This window comes from Strix uralensis, chromosome 2 (genome assembly GCF_047716275.1).
Source record: "Strix uralensis isolate ZFMK-TIS-50842 chromosome 2, bStrUra1, whole genome shotgun sequence".
Taxonomy (NCBI): domain Eukaryota; kingdom Metazoa; phylum Chordata; class Aves; order Strigiformes; family Strigidae; genus Strix; species Strix uralensis.
Window position 1 is genome coordinate 65,014,919 of NC_133973.1, and position 24,337 is coordinate 65,039,255.

Here is a 24,337-nt window from a genome sequence, read left to right on the forward strand (position 1 = left end):
CTGTATCAGCTGAACGTTCTCAAGTCCATGAGGGATGAATCCCATCAGGCCTGAGTACTGAAGGAGCTAGTGGATGTTACGGCAGGACCCCTCTTGATCATCTAACAAAAGTCTTGGGAGTCTGGGGAGGGCCCTGCTGACTGAAAGCTAGCCAGTGTTATTGCAATTTACAAAAAGGGTGGGAGGGAAGACCCAGGAAACTACAGACATGTTAGTCTAACCTCAGTTCCTTGAAAAATTATGAGGACATTATACTGAGTACTGTTGAAAGGCATTTAAAGAATAATGCAATCATCAGGCACAGTCAACATGAGTTCACAAAGAAAAAGTCCTGTTTAACTAATTTGATATCCTTCTGAAATAGGGTCACCTGCCTAGTGGATGAAGGGAAGGCAGTGGATGTAGTTTTTCTGGATTTTAGTAAGGCTTTTGATACTGTCCCTCACAGCATCCTTCTGGACAAGTTGTGGGGTGAGCAATTCACAGTGCACTGGGTGAAGAACTGGCTGAAGGGCTGAGCCCAAAGGGTTGTTGTGAATGGGGCTACAGTTGGCCAGCAACCAGTCACCAGTGGTGTTCCTCAGGGCTCAATTCTAGAGCCAGGTCTGTTCAATATCTTTATCAATGATCTGGATGCAGGAGTTGAATGCACCATTAGCAAGTTTGCTGACGATACCAAACTGGGAGGTGCTGTCAACTCCCTCAAGGGATGAGAGGCCTTGCAGAGGGATCTAGGTAGGTTGGAGCACTGGGTGATTATCAATGGCATGAAATGGAACAAGAACAAATGCTGGATTCTGCACCTGAGACAGAGTAATGCTGGACCACACAAGTATAAACTGGGAGAAGAGTGGCTGGAGATCAGCCCTGCAGAAAGGAATCTGGGGGTGCTGATCGGCAGCTGGCTCAGTGTGAGCCAGCAGTGCCCTGGCAGCCAAGAGGGCAAACTGCACCCTGCGGTGCATCAAACAGCATAACCAGCCGGGAAAAAGAGGTGATGATCCCCCTGCATTCAGTGTTGGTGAGGCCTCACCTTGAGTCCCGTGTGCAGTTCTGGGCCCCACGATTTCAGAAGGATGTTAAAGGTCCTTGGATGGGTCCAGAGGAGGGCAACAAAGCTGGTGAAAGGGCTGGAAGGAATGTCCTGTGAGGAGTGACTAAGGACTTTGGGCTTGTCTAGTTTGGAGAAAAGGAGGCTGAGGGGCGACCTCATTGCTCTCTACAGCTCCCTGAGGAGAGGAAATGGAAAGGGAGGTGCTGGTCTCTTCTCTCTGGGATCCAGTAACAGGACGCGTGGGAATAGTTCAAAGCTGTGCCGGGGAGGTTCAGACTGGACATTAGGAAGCATTTATTTACTGAGACAGTGGTCAAACACTGTAACAGGCTTCTTGGAGAGGTGGGCAATGCCCCAAGCCTGTCAGTGTTTAAGAGGCATTTGGACAATGCCCTTAACAACATGCTTTAACTTTTGGTCAGCCCTGAACTGGTCAGGCAATTGGACTACATGATCACTGTAGGTCTCTTTCAACTGAGATATTCTATTCTATGACAAGCTGATTGTAAGCATTGTATATACAAAAAAGTCAATAGTATACCAATATTTTAAAAACATATTTGACCATTTAGTGTTTTATTGTTCAAAGGTTTCTCTAAAACCTAAAGAAATTGAATTGATTTCTTGTCAGAGAGTAATAAACCATTTTTTTTCCAATGCTATTACAGTAAAAAGAAAAATGGAAGGAAACAGTCAGAGATCAGTGGTCACCATCACGAAAAAGCTTCAGCTTCTACAATGTTATAAGTGACTTTTCTTCTTGTGCTGAAACCTAGAGTAATTTAAGAAAAAACAGAGGAAGGAATTCATACAGTAATTATTGGCCTTATACAGCTGATGGAAGAACCACAAACATATCTGTTCCCTGACAAATAAAATATCCCTCTAACAGCAGCTGTAGACAATATCAAACACATTTGGTCTCCAGTAGTTTCAGCATAAAGTCATATTTTTATTTAAGAATAATATATTATTTTACATTGAAATAAGATGATGCTTTTGCATACTCTGTTCTGAAAGCCAAAAAGATCAAATAAAAATAACTAGCCCTCATACTTCAAATGAAGATATCTTGTTAAGAAATTACTTGAGAACTGAAAGCATTAATTCTTCATCATTTTCTCTTAAACTGTAGTAGTTTCAGCAAAACTCAAGAAGCTAAAACCTAAATATTTTAGCTGGCTTGATGCTGCGCACTTCTTGGAAAGCTAACACTATGTCAACTCAGTAGTTTGTTTTCTCAACTTTTTTTCCCTTTTTGCAAGATGTTCTCTTAAATATGCAGAACCTAGAATTTAGACAAGCTTACTTGAAAGTTGATGCAGTATTTTGAAAATTAAAGATTCAAATCAAACTGTGAAGGTTTGCAAGTTTTTGACCAGAGATGGGATGTCAGCTCTCAGCCTACTCTTCCTTCTCTGAGTTATTTATGGTTTTCCTACTAAACAACTGTTAAAAAAAAAAAAGTCATTCCAAAAAGACACCATTAGCCTAGGTTACAAACTCAGTCCATTCTCCTCTTAGCCACAGACAGTCTTGATTACATCATTTTAAATTTAGACAGCTCATAAGTGAAGTGTTAAACCAGATGCCAATTTCCTAAACTCAACATGGAGCTTCTGAACATCTTATCATACATCTAGTTTCTTAGTTTTGGGTTTTGTACTACCAGTCTAATTTATGTACTTCAACCCATGATTTTTAAGAGCAAAGAGCTCTTGGGATAAAAAAGGGCAAAGTAAAGGAACAAGAAAATATGCTGTAGTTTGAATTTACAAAAGCATTTTGCAGATTATCTCAGCTCAACTAAAACAGCAAAAGAAGTCTGAATTGTAGGTAAATTACCTGCACCAGCAGAATGCTCACTGTATCATAATTCCAAATGAAACATATACTGAACAACAAAATTGCAAAAATACCCTGGAAACACAACTAAAGCAATTCTATGGCTATTTAGCTTCAGTGCCATTAAAAACCATCAACAGCTTAGTTTTATTGTTCTTGTTACTTTTTAAGCAAAACAAAATTTTTTGATACCCCAAGCCTGTCAGTGTTTAAGAGGCATTTGAACAATGCCCTTAACATGCTTTAACTTTTGGCCAGCCCTAAAGTGGTCAGACAGTTGGACTAGATGATTGTTGTAGGTCCCTTCCAACTGAAATAGTCTATTCTAATATGAAAACTATGTGAGGAAACTATGTTGGGTGCACTCTTAAGTTGAGGGGAGTACAGACATCTACAGAATCAGCAAAATTCTGCTGCCTCTGACTATTTGAAGATTCACCATAAACACCCACAAGGGAAATGGAGATGGGTCCGTATTAAACAAAGAACCTAAGCACCTAACCTTCAATCAGAATGCACTTTTGAAACCTGTATATATGTGTGTTGCTACTAATAATGAAACACAGAAAGTACAGTTGAACAGGATGTCTCATCAAGACACTGGTATTATTAAAGCAACAATCACCACAAAATACTCAACTTATTATACAGAAGTATAAAGAACTACTTAGATCCACCAATGAAGTTGCAGGTACAATTTAACATTGTGGAGAGCATGTAAGTACACAACAGTCTTGACCAAAGCTGTACATGTATCAGCATATGAGAATTCAGAAGATTTTATTCACCTATCTTAGGCAGTAGCAGAAGAGGAACACAGAGGAGTATGTATTTAGATGATATGCATACACATCCACCTTTGTTAACACTGCACCAGGGAAAGAAGGTACAGGCACTACAGACTCAGAGATGTTTTGTGACCCTCTAGAAATGCCTCTGTCAAGAAATAGGCTAAATAGTGGACAAAGAAAAAGGGCCAGAAACCATCTAAAAAGGGAAGTTTGCATTTCTGGCAATCTCTGCAAAGTTTCTGACTATGTAGCCTGCAACAGCCATGCTATGGTAGCCTGTGACTCCAGTAAAAACCCTCCCACTCTCTATAAGAAAAAAAAAAAAAAAAGATGATCTTTGGCTGCTGTGTAAATGCTCCCCCTCTTTTTTCTTTGGGGGGTGCAGGAGGAAGCGTGCATGGAGGTAAAAGAAAACAGAATTGCATGAAGACCCTTACAAACCCCAAGAATGTTTCAGCAATTCTCAGTTAGTATTGCCATTCTCCCTCAAGGAAAGCCTTTTACTGTCTGCTAAAAGCAGCACTATCTACAACATAAAAAGTAGCATGAAAGCTTTGCAAGATGTTATTTATCTTATCAATCAAGCAGGTTCACAAATATGTTAAACCACAGGCAATTTTCACATCTGGAGATAGCGCATACTGAACTAAGGTGACTATTTAAAAAAAAAAAAGGGCAAGCTATAATTTATTCAAGAGCTCTGTGGTGGTACAGCTGGTTGTCTCCAAAGGCAGATGCATCAGACAAGATCAGAAAAAGACCTTCCTGTATCAACAGCGGGCAGATGAGTCTTCCTTCAAACTGCAAACCAGCTAAATACCCAAAGTGATGGATCTGCCACACAGAGAAAAAGGTAACCAGCCACAGACTTGGCACTCATAAAAGACAGCAAGACAAGTACAGAGGGCTTAGCTTGTAGACCTGATTTATATTTCCTGCTCTTACTCAACTGAACTGTTGAAACTCCTCACCCTCTTTGTTCATTAAATAGGAACAGGAAGAATTGACTGCCATCTGACACACAAAGGGCTTTGGTTGGCAACAAAGCATTGCACACAACTATTCAATTAGTAAAACAGGTAAGAGCAGGAACAGATAACCTGATATGGCTGGACCTTTCTTCTATCTAAGAAGGAGATACAAATCGTTATTCAAATGAACAGTGTCTCACTGGCAACAGTTCTAAATTCACCAATGTAACAGTTAAATTTATGGCCCTAGTGACAATGCTTTCAGTTTTCTTCTTCCAACCTCAGGGTTCCCTCACCTTAGACCCTCACTCAAAACCAACACGGCCTGCACCTTCTCAAAGCAAGCAAACAAAAACAAAAAAAGGCTGCAGCTGCAGTAAATTGTGCTACAAGTTAAAAGTTCCACTGCAAATGTCTCATTTTTCTGTAGACTCTGTTGAAGAGTTATTAAAATGCCCTTAAATAAATGTCTGAATCTGTGAGAACACAGTGTAGTAAGTGCTAATTCAGCCACTTTTGTGATTAGTTATTCCACAACTCATTTCCTTCCATTATAAAAACCCCACAGTCACACGTCAGAGACAGTAACAAACTTCATTTATTAGTTCGTTACACTTGCATCAAGGTTGATACAAAATAGAAGTCTTAATGGACAGAGAGCTTCCACACTGAGTTTATTATATAGAGTCAGTGGGTGTAGCAAGAGCAGGTTACTCTTCAATGTTTTAGGGATTTGTCAACATGCCAGGCAATTCAAACTGGCATAGCTTTTACAGGAATATTTTATTGTTTCAGCTGTGTAATGTGAAAAAATAAGTTCTGCACTTCCCCTAAAATCATTTCAGATGCTTTGTGTGATCCATGAAATCATGGTATCAAGTACACCAGTATACGCTAAGCTATGACAATACCTGCACTGACCTGCACTTCACTCCCACAGACGTGTATGCAACGTGTATTTTTTAGACCATGCTTGATCCATAATACTTAAGTACTTTACAAGCTATCACATTTGTAGTATCACCTGATCAAATAGTCATCTTTGTCCCTCACAAACTGATATCTTTTTAAATTAAAATTCTGCTATGATAATATGTGGCAGACTAAATTATTTTCAATGTCAGTTAAGAAAAAGAAAGACTCAATTCCTCTACCAAACCAAAAGAAATTCTTACTACACTAGCACTTAAGTAATTTTCAACTTCATCTTAAAACTGACACTTTTTGACAAAAGCTAGATTTCCTGTTTTGCATGGGTTTTGCAAAATGTAACTATAAATACAAATACCCAGTACTGTGATAGAAAATCCTGCTATCACTGCACTCTACCATCATCCAGAACCCACATAAAGATGCACAGACAAGAAATACATAGTGGCATTTACCGAGGAAATATAAATATTGCTTCCATTGCCCTTTGGAAGTGACTCCAGATTGCAGAAGATATTCACAACGCACAAATCAAGCACTGCATTCTCAAATGTCCAACTGCAGAGAGGTGAGCAGGGGAATTGTCAAACCAATCACACAGGCATGGCCAAAAAGCTCTGTCCACACAAGAGAGAGATTAAAGATGTTCCAGAATTCACCTGAGACATTTAGGTTTATAAGAACAGCAAAATATTGTAACAAGCTGAGGTAATTATGAAGTGCCAAAACCTGTACATAGGCACAAATCATATTTATAACTAGCAATGTCAAACAATGAAGAGTAAAGAAGGTGTTAACAAAACTTGCCCCCCAAAATTAAATCCCAAAAGGCTTAAAACTGCGTCAAGGCTGATAGATTGTGTCCTTGAAATGTTACAATATATTACCATGGATGACTACTCTCCATCAGCTAATTATCTTCCTTGCTCTTAAGTGAAATTAAAACCTTTTATAAGCAAGTTATGATGAGTTATAAAATCTGAAGCAGAAGAGTAATCAACCATGCAAATACAGAATAAAGCAGTATACTGTAAATGCTAACAACAGACATACTATAAATAAAAGCTCTTAAGAAAATGGCTCAAGGTCAAATTTTATCAGTCCTCTTTGAACACTTGATGTGGGCCTTTAGTTACTGAGTCTGTAGCTATGCCTACTCATAAAGCTATTATTATTTTGAAGGATTAGAGAACATGAGATTGTTTTATATTTTTCAGTGGAATTATAGACAGTAAAGTAAGGTAGCTGATTTACATATGAAAAATACATCCTACTAATGACAAAACATTTTCTGCTTCTTGAAACAAACAAAAGAGGTCTTGTATCAAGATTTAGGGAAACAGTGGGCAAGTCATTCTTTTATCCCTAATCTTGTTACTCAAATTGACAGGTCATTTCAGCAATCTGGTATTTAAATATACCAAAGCAATCCAGTAGAACTACTGTTTATTGCCCTTGTTTTCCACATAGAAACATACTTATTAGGACTAGAAGTATTTTTAAAAATGCTCATTCAAGTAGCTTTCACTGTGAAGAACAGCTTATTTTTGAGTGAAGGTTCTGCAGGTCATCTTAAATTTATTTTTAAAAAATAACTTGAGAATTATAATTACTTAATTTTTCATTGCAATTTGTTCACATTGTGCACTTCAAGGATCTGTATAAACAAGTAGTGTTTTTTGTTCTCCCCAATTCTAATGCACCAGCACAAGTCTGAAGTGTTTGCTTTGAAACTTTCAGGGCCTGATCCAATCTCAGTCCAGATACTTTTGTTTAAACATTCCTTTGCAGCAGGAGCTGAAGTTGTTTTCACTAAAATTTTTAAAGCAATCTGTATATGATCCTTTGTAGTATCAACTGGTAAAACCTTCCTATTTTGAAGTGTAAATTTCAGAACCAATTTACTTGTAAACATTCTTTTGAAAAAAGGAATTGAAAAGCCCTGCTTTCTAAGAGATTCCGCATATCCAAACAAATCAGAAAAATGGGAATACAAAACAGATCAGACTCTGAAAATCTGCTTTCCCCCCATTTTTTATATTTTTAATACAATTACACTAAAAATGCTGCAGATTACCAGTCAAAATGGAAGCATATATCAGGCAGGTTTGGTTTTAGTTTGTTTTGTTTTGTTTTTCTAAAAAGCTACAGATTAAAACATTTTTCCTAGAGGAAAAACAAACAATCCTAAGCAATCAGAAAGCCAAAGAAGCCAAACTAGAACTGTGACAACTGATGAATGATTTACTTAAGAGGTATTTTAATAGCTGGCTAGAGCAGCCAGGAACAGTTTTAAATGTCTCCTGATGCAATTGCTCACTTTTGCCTCTATATACAAATTGTTCAATACAGAAAGGGCACAATTTAGAAAATTTCCCATACAGTTATAAAACTCACTATGACACCACTCTCAAATCTCCATTGATGAGGGCTGACTGAGGGTCTGAACATTCCTTTGGACACAAGGAATAAAAATAATATATCAGAAAATCCAGACACTCACAGCTAAGGAGGTCAAGTCAACAGAAGCATATGGCGTTCTGTCTGTGCATTGGCTTCAGACAATAAGGATAATTAAACACATGATTTGTTTGAGAAGAAGTATTGACAGCACTTAAGCTGAAGGTCTTCCTTTAAAACAAAACAGCAAGCTACAGTGATGGAGAAAAGAAATCTCACATTTGCAATTTATTTGTCCTAATTTGACTGTTAACTAGTATTCACACTTCTTTGCCTAGTAAACAACACTGCTCAGGACTCTACGGATGAATATAATCCTCAGGGGGTTTTAGATTCCAGTTATTTGGTTTTTATTTTATTCCCAGTGCTAGGAAGCACTGTCAACTCCGCTGGCATTCCTTCTTTAAAGGGAAAGTGATATAAAAAGGTCACTGAAATCATATGCTAAATCAGTTCCACAATAAGCAATCAGCATTTAACACATCTCTAGCCCTGAATAGAAACACTAATAAATAAAAGCTTCATAGATTCTATTCCGAAAAAGCAAAGCTGTACAAGGAAAATTATTGCAACTTCTGTTGTAGACATACATAGCACAAAGAGTTCAGTTTAAGAAATTAAAAGAAAACCTCAGCTGAGTATGCAAACCATTGAATTCATGTGATTTGGACATTAACTCTTTACAGCGTCAGAAAAAATTACCTTCCAACAACCTTCACTAAAACTTTCCACTTTGATATGTCTTACTTGTCTTGCACAAGACTCAAAATGTACAACAGTGTAAAAGAAACTAGGAAGTGGTCAACAATAACATCACAGCATTACCTCAAAAACAGGAACACAATTTCCAGTGACAACTTTTACGAAGATAATTATGTCACAATTATTTTTTCAAACTAACTGCCAATTAAAAAGCCACACTACAATTCTGACTAAAACCTTATGCAGAAGATCTACTGCTCAAGCAAGCACAAAGTTCCAGTTTAGGCAAACATTAGAATCATAGCACAGAAACACACTTTATTTTTGATACAGGATAGGTCGATATCTAGCCTGCATTCTTGGCAACACTGAAGGGCTAAAGCACATTAGCAGAAAGAAAGCATTCCCATTGCATTTTTTTAACATCTTAAAGTAAAGCAATCCATTCTACATTTCTGCAGTATTAAGTATAGACGTTGCATCCAGTCATGTTTGCTTCCATCATTTAGTTTATATGTGTGTATATAGAGAGAGACTTTATTGCTACCAATAAACAAGAGTATCTTCTTAAAACTACATAATAGCTAATTACACTCATTTCTAACAAGACATACGAAAGAAGCCATAACTGCTTAGGCTGATCCTAGCAGAGTGTGGCTTTATAATGTAAGGGTCAGCATCTCTGTGTGGTATCGTAATTTCAACATTAAAAATAATACCAAAATCTAACCCTGGTAAAACACAATTCTTTCACATCTGTAAAGAGAGAACAAGAGACAATCCCTTCACCTGAAATACTTACAGATTTGCTGACAGTGTAAACAAATGCAATTACCCTTTAGGTAATTCAACCCCTTACAGTCAGTTTGACTGTAAGTCATCTGTGACATCTCATGTTTCTCCTCAGATCTCAGACAATACTGTCAACTACTTTCTACAAACAAGCATATATACCTATATTAAGATATCAAATCAAAATATTTATGCTATCTAGTGGTCTCTAATTCCTGGAGGTTTGTTTTTGTCTCTGCATACCACCTTTTTATATGCTACTGAACTTCTAATTCAATTTACTAAAGTAGTGTTCTCTGCTGTAACAGAATTCATGAAAGTAGGGTCTTTGATTCTCTGTATTATTGACTTGGTAAGTTAAAACTGGAAAAGGGATTTGAAAGAGAAAACAAGTCTCCATAAAAGCTCACAATAAAAACATTTTTGTTGAAATTTTTTATTACCCAAACCAGGGTGCAAAAACAGTAAACTAGTTTTCCAAATCAATTTGGTAAACACTCAAGCTTCCCCTAATCCTGTCACTCACATCTTGCAAATAACCAGTCATTAACTGAATCTGTGTTCTACACATTTTTTTAAATCTTCTACATATCTTATGCCTCTCCATCAACTTCCTGCTTTAACAGCTACAGTTACAGCTATATTTTAAAAGAAATCATGTTTTAGTCAAAGGTTACACACATTATTCCTTGTATTCATAATGTACTACACATAAGAAAATTCAAAAAATTAACCGATCCGAAATCAACTTATTTTTTTTCCCTTCTCCAGCTCTTTAAAAAAACCCACAGATTCAGGTATAGTTTAGAGATGACCACCACGCTAATCAATATGCAATTGTGAGCACTAGTGTATCTCAAGCCTGTAACTATGGCATTACACCACCTCAAAATTCAACCCTAGCTGGACACCTGAAACTAGTTTAATCTCAATTCTAACATGGTCTCTGTGTATCATACTTGTTTTGTCATCATTTCACAGACAACTTTCATACGAATAAAGAGAAAATGAGTAAAATGTTTAAAAAAATCAAGTACGGGATGGAACAAATGGACATGGTTATGTCATATGCAAATACTAAAACAAATAATATACTTTAACAGATCAGAATTTCCATCATGGAAAATGAAGTTGTAAACATGAAGAGAATGGTCTAGAAGCAGCAACAAACATGTTTTCATAAGGTTAGGGAAGGCACTGCTTGGTTTCTAGTTACACTTGACTAAGGCCATTCAAATGTGTCACATGGTATAAGCAGCTGAAATTTTTAACTTTTTGGTGAGAATACAGTCTCCCAAATACTCAGTGCAGAAAATTAATATTTTGGTGTAACTTTCCCAAATCACTGTGTTAATTACATATTTTTAATTATTTTTCCATTACACTACTCTTCATCAATACTATTGAATGTTAGTTTGTGATGCTGCAACACCACAGGGAAATGTGGTTCCATTTGTATTTCAAATGGGTTAATGTTTCTGAGAGGAATTATAACTTTCCTATTGACCCCTTCTGTAACAAAGCAGCAAAGAGTTTATGGAACAACGAGCACAGTGTAGGAATAATTCCCACAGAAGAGAAGATCCAGGAAGCATCATGTGGCTATAAACCAGATCTTAATAAAGATGCATTGAAATAAAGTACATTTTGATTTTCTCTTACAAGAAAGACTTTGGGGTTTTCTAAAGATTTGTTCAAAAAAATTTTTGCATTACAAAAATCGTATGTAAAATTCCATTTTTACTTTTGAAAGTGCAAATCAATACAGCCATAGAAGTCTCTATTAAGTGTCCCATTACTTTGATGCCATTATTGCAGTATATAAATCAATCTGCTATAAAGCTTTTTTTTGAGAATGAAGGGTAGAGTCAGCTGCATCAGCTACCAACTCTACAGTTTCACTTAAATACCACAAATGGCAACACCTCCTTCAGCATAACCATCAGCCTCCTACATTTAATTTCCACTTGAAAAATGCATCTATAATATCTCAATAAACAGCATAGCAAAGTAGTCATGAATTCCTTTTTCTTCAGTGGCACATTTAACAATGATGTACAAACAGTAAGACACACCACAAGACCAGATACAGATAAAAGCAAACATCTTAAGCACAGATTCTTGCCAGACCCAGAAGGCTATTCTCTAGTAATTCAAAAGCAGACCAAGTAGAAAAAAATACACCCAAACACAATCACAAGCAGTTCATCTGAAGTAGGATTAAACCAGCAGTATCAGGAACCATCAAAAAGATATACAATTTATGAGTACATGTCTGAGTTTTAAATGAAACAGCTCTCTCACCTGGCATTCTGGTAATTTTGTGTGCCTAGTGAGAGCCAAGATTGTGGGGCAGCGAGGCAACACCCAAACCTGAACATAGATATGAATCCACACAAGTTTCATGGATTTGTTTTCCTACAGCTGTTTCCACCCCTCTTCCCTTACAGGGACTTCTATCTCAGTGGCCCCAGCTCTCCCCCAAGACTCCCATCCACACCCCTGGACCCTCTGGTTCCTCTGCCACTATAACCCCAGCCAGCAGAACCAGCATTTGGCCCTTGGCACACAACTCCTCACCCTGTCCCCCGTGTATGTCTTCGCATTCGCATACTTATTCCATGCATTAACAGCATTTGCCTCTAACCACTAGCAAAAACCAGCAGTGCTGCAGAAGACAAGAGCTCTGCACCCATGGCGTGGTCAGCAGGAACGTGAGCAGTGCCTGCCCAGCTATCCAAGCCCAGTGCTGCTGCTGAGCTCCAGCCCCTATGACCAAGGGGAGGCTCTGTCCTGGTCCTAACAGCCTGTTTCCTCCAAGCTTGCGGGAATAGTGTTACTACCAAAACCAAATTTGAACTAAGTGAGAAGGACAGACTAAAAGTATAATGAAGGAGTGACAGAGTGAAAAAGATGATACAGCGGCATATCTTAAGGCAAAAGAAGCTGAAGTGACATTTCAACTTTTGAAAAAAAAAAAAGTTAACCACAGCCATCCTATGCTTATTTTCCAAGTCATTAGTTTATCATTATGACTGCATGGGAGAACAGCTTAAAAGCCATGGGTACTGAATATACAAACATCTGTGAATGTCCTAGCATCAATTTTTTCCTGCATGAGGACAGATTCTCAACTTCACCTGATACAAGTCTTTGATCACTGCAATCTACACATAGCCAAAACCACAAAACCCAATGCAACTCATCTCTGGATCCCCAAACTACAAGAGAAAGAGAAAAGTGTTCCATTCAGTTACAGCTTGTTCCAAGTTTAAAACTTCATCAAACTAAGTTAAAAACAGTCAGGTTTAAAGCAACACATTACAAACACAGGGCAAAGCTTTAGTCTCATTTTCAGTGTTTCCATATAATATGAAATTGCATTTTTATTTTATACAATTGCCTTCTCAGTAAAGCAGTGTGGAGGAGGAGAACAAGGGAAAATGAGCCCTGACCTTTTTAGGTCATCTCTACCTATGGACGCGTTTGTCCCATTTACATCAGAAAATGGTTATTCTACCATCACATGTTTACACACAGGAGTTTCAGAAAGGTCTCCCCTATCTCTATATAGAACCTCCCTGATCAACAGATAGATTTGTGCAAAGCAAAAGTGTTTAACCCTGATGCTTCCACACAAACAAACTCTACAACACATGCACCTCTACACATCCTCCAGAATGTGACTCAGCACATACACCAACCAACTGGGCAGTGAGTGATTGAACCTTCTCAGACATCCTAAAAGCACATGGACTATTGTACAATTGCTCAGTAACTACTTATCACAAATACACATCTACATAAAACTTCCCAAAGGTGCCACTTACTGTGCGCACTTAAACAATTTCTGTGTACACAATTGGGATTTCTGGTCACGCAGTAACCTGGTCAGCAACAGGATGCCTGTGCAGCAGCATCCACCCATCTGGGGCTAACAGGCTCTGCACCTGAAGGATTTCTGCCCAGGCAAAATTTCTGTGAATAAAAAGAAGTCACGTCCAGGAAAACCCAGGTGTACATATCCCAAACCTTCTCAAAGAATCATCACATAATACGCTCACACATTGTTGAACATTCAGGGCTCATACTCTGAGAGTTAAGATGATGTGTATTCTCAGATTAATTCACCTACAGTCCAACATGGCAAGGAAACAAAGCACGCAGGAGAGTAGAACCATGACACAGAAAGAAAAAGCAACCATTCAGTTTTGACAACCTGAAAGCTTCCAAATACTTTAACGTGATTTGTTACTACTACAGAATTGTAACTCACTGTGAGTTTCTGTACATGTAAATTAAGATGCTCTTACTTTTAAACCATTCCTTTCCCTCCTTTCAGAAACCAACGAAACATACGCATACAAGCCAGGAACTACAGCAAGAAAAACTAGCTTCCTAAATTAAAATGAGATTAGTAATGGTAGATCCACAGCCAAATGTTGTAACATTTTAATACATTAGAAGAAAATTCATCTATCAAAAGGTAACTGGTTGGAAGTGCTACCATCTCACAACTAACAACTCTGTTCTAAGACCTGAAACTTTTAGAAAGTCTTATTAGCTTGGGCACAAAATTCAAGCCATTGCAGAAGTTTGATTATTGTTTCCACACATGCTAGTGGGTTCAGGTTCCTGATGCTCCTTGTTTCTCTGTGCCGTGACAACTGTGTTGAACAAGCTCTGTTTCTGAGAACATATTCTAACTTGTCCTCCTTGCAAACAACTCAGGATCAAAGCCTGACCATGCTCCCACATTGCTACAAATTAACAACAACCTTGTAAGTCAAATGTGATAGGATCACATTTTATTCAAATCTCTCTCCAACAGTACCTCCACAGTTTGTCTCTAGGGACTGTGCAACTAAGTATGAGGGCTGTTTATCTGCACAACTGCTTTACTAGTCATTTGTAGTGATAAAAAGATTTATTTCAGCCCATCTCTGAACTGTCTGAGGAAACTTAAATGTTGTTCATGGCATTGATACGCAAGATGATGATGTATCTGCGGGATACACGGCAACATTTATGCTTGATAAGCATAGGAAAGTTTTAAATTATTTTTGAGCATAAGATAGTAAAATTATACTGCCACGAGCAAAAATAGGGTTTCTGTTGTTTACTGTTAGATAGATGGGTGGCACATCTGTGGGAAGCATCCACAGGAATAGACAGAAAACTGCAAAAGCCAAGGAGACAACCAGAAAAGCGACTGGAAGTACAGCTCTAAAATACTGTAGAGTAATTGCTTTTTAGACAGACACTAGCTGGAATAAAGCCTTGCACTGTGAGCACCACTTTCTATTCACTTTCTACCATGTTCAGGAAAACAAAACATAGTGCATTATAAACAAAACTGAATTATAGACTTGTCAGTGTCTCATCCTAAAAAGAAACACTTTCTAGAATTCTAATCCAAAAGATTGTATCAATAACAGAAGAAGCTTTTTTATTATCCAGGCAGCAAATAAAGTCATGATTACACAGCAGAAGCAAGGTTAATAAATGAGATACTACTCTAAATCATGGAAGTGAAGAAAAAAAGAAAAAAAACCCCACACTTGAAAAAACAAGACACTTTTTAAGATTTTTCTAACACATTATTTTCACTATATTTCACTTCCTAGCTATAGAAATGGCTGTGGACATTAACAATAAACAGTTATGTGAATCTGCTAAAATACAAACATTTTATGTATTTTAAGGAATCAAATTTTATGATAATAAAGGGCAACTCACATCTCATGCAAACATCAATATTCTTTAGTAATGAAATGCACTAGCATGTCCTTCTTGGCACAAGAAGGGATAGACTTGGCAAAGGTCAAGAATATCTAGCATAACTTTGGTTAGATGGGATTTCTAGGGGTCATCTAGTCCAACCCCCGACTAAAAAAGTAATTTCAGCAAGATAGCTAGTTCAAAGTTAGATCACCCCTGCCAGCTGTAGTCTTGCCTATCTAAGACTTATTTTGGGAGTGTCATAGTGACTTTAAAACCCGGTGTAACTCACTCTTTCTGTGCTAGCCCAAATCTCTATTGGTACCAAACAGGGTACTGGTGTCTTTTACTTGGCATCGCTGGTTTAACTTGTTCCTGAAAACGCCTACACGGAAATTCTTCACACCTCCCAATGATCTACTCCAGTACATAACTATACTTGCCATTAAAAAAAAAATTTTTCCACTACCTAACCGTGCTCTCCCTTTTAATTTCAGTCCCTTATATCCTGTTATCCACTATGGCCACAAACAATAGATTATGTCCTTTTTATTTTTTGCAATAACTTCTGAAATATTTGAAAAATTATCTTCCTGTCTCTCTTCTCACACCTCTCCTTTAAGCTAAGGAATGTCAGGATGCTGACTCTTCCCTTACAGTGCAGATTTTCTAGATCTCAGATCACTTGTTGCTCCTTTGAAACTCATCTAATAAATCTAACCTCTTTGCAGTGCACCATCCAGAAGTGAAAACAGTGCCAAGCAGAGCAGAAAGAAGATTTCTTGTGTCTTGCTGGAGTAGTAGACTTCAATACTACTTTACTTCCTTAACTGTTCAATTTCTTCTGTTTTCTGCACTAACATGACAACACATGCTTAGCATGTGATTTACAGTCAACTGCCATTCCTAACTAGAATCCTAACACCGTATTTCTTTCCCATTTATGTATACATTTGATTGTCTTCTGCTTTACTGCACCTTTGTCTGGGGCACTCTCACCTACCTTTAACTCTCCATTCACCCCCACTTCCTGACTAGATTTCCAATTTTTTTAAGTTATTTTTACCTTCAGTCTCTCTTGCCTACCTTCACTGCCCCTCCCAGCATGGTGTTGTTTGAAATTTAGTAAGAAATCTCTCTCTCTCATCACCCAGATCCACTAAGGAAAATATCAACCACCACCAAAACCAGGACAGATCATTGCAAAGCCCCTCTTGCTCAGTGTTAAAAATTTGACCATGTATCTACTGTAACTACTCTAGGAAGACAGTTACTAGCAAGAAGATAAATACACACTAGCTTACAATCCATTGCAAAAGTTTCTTAGTAGATACATCTCTTACAGTAGGGTATGAGCAGCTGTTGTCAGATGCAACTTACTTTCCTGGGTTGGCTAAACTACTCGCATGACAGTGTCCGCATGGGAGCAGCAACCAGTGTTTTGGAGGAGTCAGGCAAACATGGAAGACTCAGGCTGAAGAAGTATTAAGAAAAGCCACATTGCACAAAAGTATTGCCTTTCCCCAACTCTGAGGACTGGGCCACAATCAAGAGCAGCACCTCAAGATGTTGTCTGAGTCTGGCCACATTAAACACTCTGGTAGCAACCAAGTTTTAGAATCCCATAAACTGCCAAGCTAACCTAGCTAGCAGGTTACAAAAAAAGCAAGGGGACAAGGCAGTGCTGCAAAAGCTCCTTTGGTTGCAATCCTTTCCACTGCAGCTCAACAAAATCACTGGTGTCAGAGAAGTTCTGCTGCAACAAGCGCAAGGTGGACACAAAGATACTGCAGACCTAACCACTGCCCACCTGAACAGCTGGGATATATACCTCTTCTGCTTGACTCACCTGGGACAGCATGTTCACTATCTGCACAGGACTCTCAGTAACCATTCCAAACCTACATTCCTGATAGGCTTTAATGAAATTCAACTCATATTTTTAATATCGATAAGCTATATGCCAATTTGACAGTTTTGGAAACCAAGCTTGAAGTGTATTTTAGATAAAACACCAGAGTAACATTCATGTGATGGTGTTGAAAAAGGAAACTCCCATTTCCTTTAATTTCGGCTCCTAGAAGATCTGCAACAGAATTTCCAAAGGAAACCAACACTTCCCTTCTATCTAATAGAAAAGAAAATAAGATCTTTCTTCTCTGAACAAACTGTCATGAATTGTTATAAGCACTTTCTACTTTAGCATCCCATCCCGTGCCTTCCCTTCCACTGCTTCCACTCTTCCCAGTTTCTAGTCCATTTAACTTTATGGTTGGTCAGTCTTAATTCACATCAGTGGGAAATCAGCACATAACTCTGAAAATCAGAACATGCAGACAGAAGACTGTAATCAGCATTTACTCGAATAACATCTCTCTTCGGATCAAAGCATAAACTAAGGTGGGTTATGGTGGCAAAATACTAGCATGTATCTCTCAGATTTCTGATCTATTTTTAAAGAGAATATTTGCATAACAACTGCCAAGGGAAAAAAAAAATATATATCTTTTTTTATATATATATATATATATATATATCTCCTGTCCTCCTTGCCCTGTTTCCCACATGGTTCTGTAGGACTCTTCTTCCTTTGGGAATTATTAATTCCTGGTTCTTAGTCCAAAATTTTCCACCATTGGCTGAGGCTTTTTGTTTTAGTCTCAGTTAGGTTTTCTTATGCTTGTTGTTAAGTTTAGATATTTTTCAGCACTTAGGATTATTGTGACTGAGAAACAGCATGGTAATTCTAATTTTATGAAAACAGCCGGAGGAGAAAGAAGACAACTGTTTTATTATACAGCCCAGGCCATTTTCTCTCCAAATGACAGAAAACGTCATGCTTAAAACAAAAAAGTACCTCCAGCCATTTTTACTTAAGTATAGTGAAAATTCAGCAAACTAAGCAGCTAGTTAAGTATCTTGAAAGTAAAAGTCCTCTTGGAGGTCTTCCCATGTGAATTTAAATCAGTGTACTAAAATAAGCCATCCCCATACAGGAAGGATATCCTACAGTTACAACACCCTTGGATGAACTAAAAACCAGAAGCTTTTCAACTAATTCTTCATCATTAAAGAAGAATGCTTTACATTGGAAAAAGATGACATACACTACTAGTTTCAGACAGATTTGAAAACTACATAGTTTAGACAATCCTGAAGGGTTATGCTACATCGAATTTTCACAAAACATATTCCATACAAGTAGCCAAATGCCTTCTAGAAATGACACAAGACACTGCCAACTACTGTCTTTCACCAAGAACAAAGCACTTTAAACAAAAAATTGCCTTTTTGTTTTTTAATCAAAGGCAGCAGGATCAGAGTAGGACTTCAACATGGGAAGCAAGTGATGATGTTGATGAATGCTTTGATAAGGAATTTCATCCTACCACACCTGCCCTAATCAGTAAAGTTATTTACCTTCCTTCCTAATTTCCATGCTGGTGACAGGCACCAGGAAGTTTGCTGACCCAAGAAAAGGAGGTTCTTGAGCACTATGGAGCATAATGCTCTTCCTGGAACATTATGTACTCAGACCACTAGTCACATTAAAGATCAGAGCACCAGAAGTACGCTCTCTACATAGCGCACCACAGCTTTGACATAATTTTTGTGACTGGTGTCATAGGTACACAGTACTGGTTTGTACTCTTCTGAAGAGCAGTGCCTTTAAAATCAAAAAAAAACGACTGCATTTCTGTAGCTCACAAATGAGGTGGTGAAGACCTGTGACCCTGAGCAGCTCAGTAGAAACAGAAAGCCTCATTCAGAAGAGAAGATGTTAAGCATAAAGTTATCATTTGAGTAAGAGCTCAGTCTTCGGAAGAATTCAAGGACATCTTACACTGAACTGACTAACTATGAATGTGAAATGACCGCAGATCCTTTCAAAGTGTTTCTTCTGTGCACCAAAGTAACCTGCATTTTACTAAGATTTGATTTCCAACATTTACCTTATTTGTGCTAACCATAGCACATTTTTAACTCCTAGAAAGCAGTCTTACAACTCTTGTTCATAGATCTCACAGAAGAGGCCTTTCCCAGATGTATTCAGGGCTCGTACTGCTTCCTTACAACTCCAGTGCTTCCAGACATTGTATGGGGTCCAGAACATTACAAAGATCTTGACTTAATTTTGAAGACTCTAACAACCAGAGGTACTTCAGTCACACAATAATTGGCCACTTCATCCAAATAGCAGTACCTGCCCCCATGAAAGCCGATATACATCATCTACCTGGACTTGTGCAAAGCACTTGACACTGTCCCACATGACATCCTTGTCTCTAAATGGGAGAGACATGGATCTGACAGATGGACCACTCGGTGGATAAGGAATTGGCTGGATGGTCGCAATCAAAGAGTTGCAGTCAACAGCTCGATGCACAAGCAGAGAGCAGTGACGAGTGGTGTTCCTCAGGGGTCAGTGTTGGGAGCAGCACTGTTCAACATCTTTCTTGGCAACATGGACAGTGGGATTGAGTGCACCCTCAACGATTTCACCGACTGCACCAAGCTGTGTGGTGTGGTCGATACGCTGGAGAGAAGCGATGCCATCCAGAAGGACCTTGACAGGCTTGAGAGATGGGCCCGTGCAAACCTTATGAAGTTCAACAAGGCCAAGTGCAAGGTCCTGCATATGGGTCGGGGCCATCCCATGCACAAATCCAGTCTGGCCGAGGAGTGGATTGAGAGCAGTCCTGCGGAGAAGTACTCGGTGGTGCTGGTGGATGGAAAACTGAATATGAGCCATCAGTGTATGCTCGCAGCCCAAAAAGACAACTGCATCCTGGGCTGCACCAAGAGAAGTGTGGCCCCCAACATAAGAAGGACATAGACCTATTGGAGCAAGTCCAGAAGACACCATGAAGATGATCAGGGGGCTGGAGAACCTCCCCTATGAGGACAGGTTGAGAGAGTTGGGGTTGTGCAGCCTGGAGAAGGCTCTGGGGAGACCTTATAGCAGCCTTCCAGTACTTAAAGGGGGCCTACAGAAAAGATGGGGAGGGACTCATTATCAGGGAGTATAGGTATAGGACCAGGGGTAACAGTTTTAAACTGAAAGAGGGTAGATTTAGATTAGATATAAGGAAGAAATTCTTTACTGTGAGGGTGGTGAGACACTGGAACAGGTTGCCCAGAGAAGCTGTGGATGCCCCCTCCCTGGAAGTGTTCAAGGCCAGGTTGGACGGGGCTTTGAGCAACCTGATCTAGTGGAAGTGTCTCTGCCCATGGCAGGGGGGTTGGAACTAGATGATCTTTAAAGTCCCTTCCAATCCAAACGGTTCTGTGATTCTATGATCATCAGACCACTGGGGAAGCTAAAGTCATGCTGTTTCCAGTGATGGCACTTCAGACAGAGTATTTTCTTCAGCTCCTGACAACTTTTCAGCATATACTTGAAGTTTGTAAAGCACTGTTCTGCAGAGACAAATTTTTGCACTTTAAACAAGTATCAAAGTCTGTACCACTTTGAAGTGTCTAAATCCTATCCTGCACAGACCGGGACTAGGTATATTTACTAGAGGAAGACATGATCTACAAAAACACCACATCATTCCAGCCTCATTGCTATTCTACAAATGGTTCCGCATTTTAAGTGACAATTATCCAAGATCTTAGTTCCTCAATTAAAATTAATCACTTGAAGACTGGATTAGGGTTGTTAGAAACAAGGCACTATGCTTCTGCTTTTAAAAAGCAAAATTTGTTTTAGTTATCACTGAGAAGCTAGCAGTTTGGGGTTTTGCTTTGTCCTGTTTAAAATGTAAATAATATTTTCTTTCCAAGTGTAGATTTTCTTTGCTGTCCAAAGACTGACAAATACCAACAAAAATCTAGTGCATGCCATATAAATTTAATAAATAACAAAAGATGATGATCAGAGTATGTGACACCCTATAACCTTTCAGTGAATGGGAACAACAAGCACTACATTTGCTTCTAATTGAGCCACTCAGTAATTTGTAATGAAATGTTATCAATGAATTAAGATACCATCCTGCAAGGCTTACTAAATAAACATAAAATTATATCAAACTTGAAAAAAAAATACTTCATACATATCATCAGTTTCTGACCCTTTTCCACTGGTGCAGAAATGTCTCTGAAGACATGGTACTAAATGAACTCAAACGTGTTTTGGTTTTAGACAACCTGTGCAAACTAACAAAATGCTAAACATAAATTAAGAAGTAAAATAAAATTTAAAAGACAATATTCTATGTATAAGTTTCTCTTGAAGCAACACCTTAAGAGCAAATCATCTAGGCTGTAGTTTCATAACTGATCTATGATTAACACATTACTGATGTCTAGCTACACTGATTTTTATATAACAAATTACCATCTTAATGCTCAACAGCAAGATCTGGAAGAAGATAAATGCAGAACTTTTATAACAACATTAAGAAAGTATTGATTCTAAGCATTCAGATGGAAAAAAAGAAAAAGTAGTATAAAAAAAACAGAGCAGTCTGACCAACAAAAGCTTAAATTGTCACCAAGTGCTATATATACTAGCACTCTCCAAATAGCAGATTTTTGTCAATTTCTTTTAATGGTTACTTTTCTTTGTGTTACACTTTGACAAAAAAGAACAAGACTTGTAAGTCATATGTCAAGGAAGAAAGAAAAAAAGCATGAGAAATATGTATGTATGAAATTCCCTTTGCTGAAGTGAAAGCAAAATTCTTGTGACGTTCTTCAGCAAGAAATTAATCAGTAACATAAAATCTAACTAGAGACTGTGGTATTAGCCAAAATGAAGAAAATACTACTTGCAAGGCTATTCAAATATCCTTTTTTTTTTTGTCAGTCTTTGGCATGTCTACACTTTTGTTGTCCAATTAAAAGATCCATATACTGCCACAACTTTGAGAACCTGACATTTTTCCTGCTGCTTACATCCAGAAGGCTAGCCTACCGACCAACTGCTACAGCCAAGATCACACCACAAAGCATCTGCTTCTCTGACAAGTGCCCAATGGGAAAAAAAAAAAATTCAATACACCACAGAACTCATCTGCTTCTTTTATACTTACATAAGGTTACAAGTTGGCTGTGCTGCAACAGACAGTATTCCTGGAAAACCTCAACTTCCTCTTATTGGACCCAAGGCATAACTGAAGACAATACTGTCAGCAGAACAGTCAGAACAAACCTGTAGCAATCTCACTTAAGATGGAATATGTGTTTTAAAATTACTTTATCTTTGAAGGACATAGTCTACTATTTTTCAAGAGATCAGATGTTTCTAAAGAGAAAAAAAAAACCACACACAATCTTTCTTCTTCTAGAAACCACTGCTGAACAAGTCTATCTGCTTTACTGAAGGACAAAACTGAAACATCTTACTTGCAGAAAACTGTCCTGACCCTCAGAAAAGCTGAATTTTCCAAGGTTCACATGGAGTGCAATAAGATCAACAAAGATAAAAGAAAAGGTAAAAGTCTATTACAAGCAATAGTTACTTGATTTTTTCGTGAGATTGCTCACGTTATTATAATAGAGGCATTTCCAATTACCTGGTCAATTTGCTTGTATTACTTTATTTCTTGTATCATACTCTGACAAGAAATATTTTACATTTTATTCAAAGACAGCAAGAAAAGTCTTTCAACAATGTTGATTGGTCATTTGCCACTGCCATCACTGAATCATCAGGGAAGACAGAAAACAGCACCAAAAATAACATTCTCCAGCCATGTCCATTGGCCATATGTTACAAAAAAAACCCCCACAAACCCAACACAACAAAAAAACCCAATGAGAGACCATATGTTTTTCCAACAACTATAAACCAGGAAAAAAAAAAAAACCCAAAACACAGCTATTCAGCCTGGACCAACCCCTTCCTCCAACAGCAGCATTTATTTTTCTTGAGGTCCTTTTTTTTTTTTTTTCTTTTTAAATCAGTCTCACTCTAAGTTAATTTTCCTGAATCTTCACTCTAAGTTAATTTTCCTGAATCTACTAACAGGTGTTTACTCCTCACCAAGGCAATACCTTCTGGAGCAGAGCTAGTCAACGAGCAATTTACAGATTGCCAACATACAGCAGCAGTGCACATGCCTGTGCTATTCATTCCTCTGCCATACAGCCATGTGACAGAGTGTCTTACTTACCTTTTCCATTTTGCCATGCAGTATACCAGGACAAACTGAGGAAAGTAGTGATGAAAACTAACACGGTGGCCACAGTTCCATTTCGGAGCCTCATCTCATTTCAGCATCACACTTGTTTATGTTCTATTAGCGATGAGGACCTATAAGTTGGGCTTGCCACAATTAAATCAGCTGAAGTCCACCAGCAGCAGCTGGCCAGTTGCAACACAAAATGTAGCTCTCACATATCAGAGGTGTCATAAATCAATCCATTCCAAACTGTTGTAAGCCTTCTTATAGTTCTCATAAATTAAACTTCTCCTTATTCTTCTAGCCCTGTTTAAAGGAAACAAGATGTTAACAGATTATGCCGAAGATATTTACAAGAGTCCCCCATGTACCAAAATACAATAAAGAAATACTACTATATGCTCATTACTGTGGTTTACATGCACCTCCCTCACACTGCCTCAGTCTTGGCTCAGAGAATGGAACTTGTCAGATTAATTTGCCCTTTTTCTGTTAAGATTGCTCATATCCAGAGGAGATGTATTTCACATGAATTTGGTCCTTAAAGAACAAAAATACGCATCACCAACATTACAATTTTATCATAAACTCAAGGCAAGATCACATGTCACTCTGGCAGGTGATGAACTGATACAAGACTTGTTTTCAGGAAGCCAGCAACTCAAGGCCCCACTCCTAAGTACTCACTTCGACAAAACCCCTCAGAAATTAGTGAGGCCTAATGTAACCACAGCAGCAGAACTGTTCCCAGCAAACTGAGACACCCGAGCTTTAAACTGCATTTACAAACCTGCATCACTCATCTTTCTCTGCTCAGTGCAAGAATACTACATCCATCCACAGCCATTTTTTTTCCTAGTTTAGCTGCAGCTAAAGCACAGACTACAGTCACAGAGACTGCACCATCTATACCAACAGGCAACAACCCAGAAGCCC

General features: G+C 38.3%; 1 protein-coding gene across 3 annotated transcripts in view; it reads right to left on the reverse strand.

Annotated features, from left to right (window-relative positions):
* The window catches only part of MGAT4A (alpha-1,3-mannosyl-glycoprotein 4-beta-N-acetylglucosaminyltransferase A), an 83,304-nt gene that overhangs the window by 55,839 nt on the left and 3,128 nt on the right, over positions 1-24,337 (reverse strand). For all 3 annotated transcript variants that reach the window (XM_074859028.1, XM_074859030.1, XM_074859029.1), the window contains exon 2: positions 23,393-23,707. In XM_074859028.1, coding sequence (XP_074715129.1) covers positions 23,393-23,486 — 94 coding nt within the window. In that variant the 5' untranslated portion in view covers positions 23,487-23,707. The remainder of the gene's footprint in view (positions 1-23,392; positions 23,708-24,337) is intronic.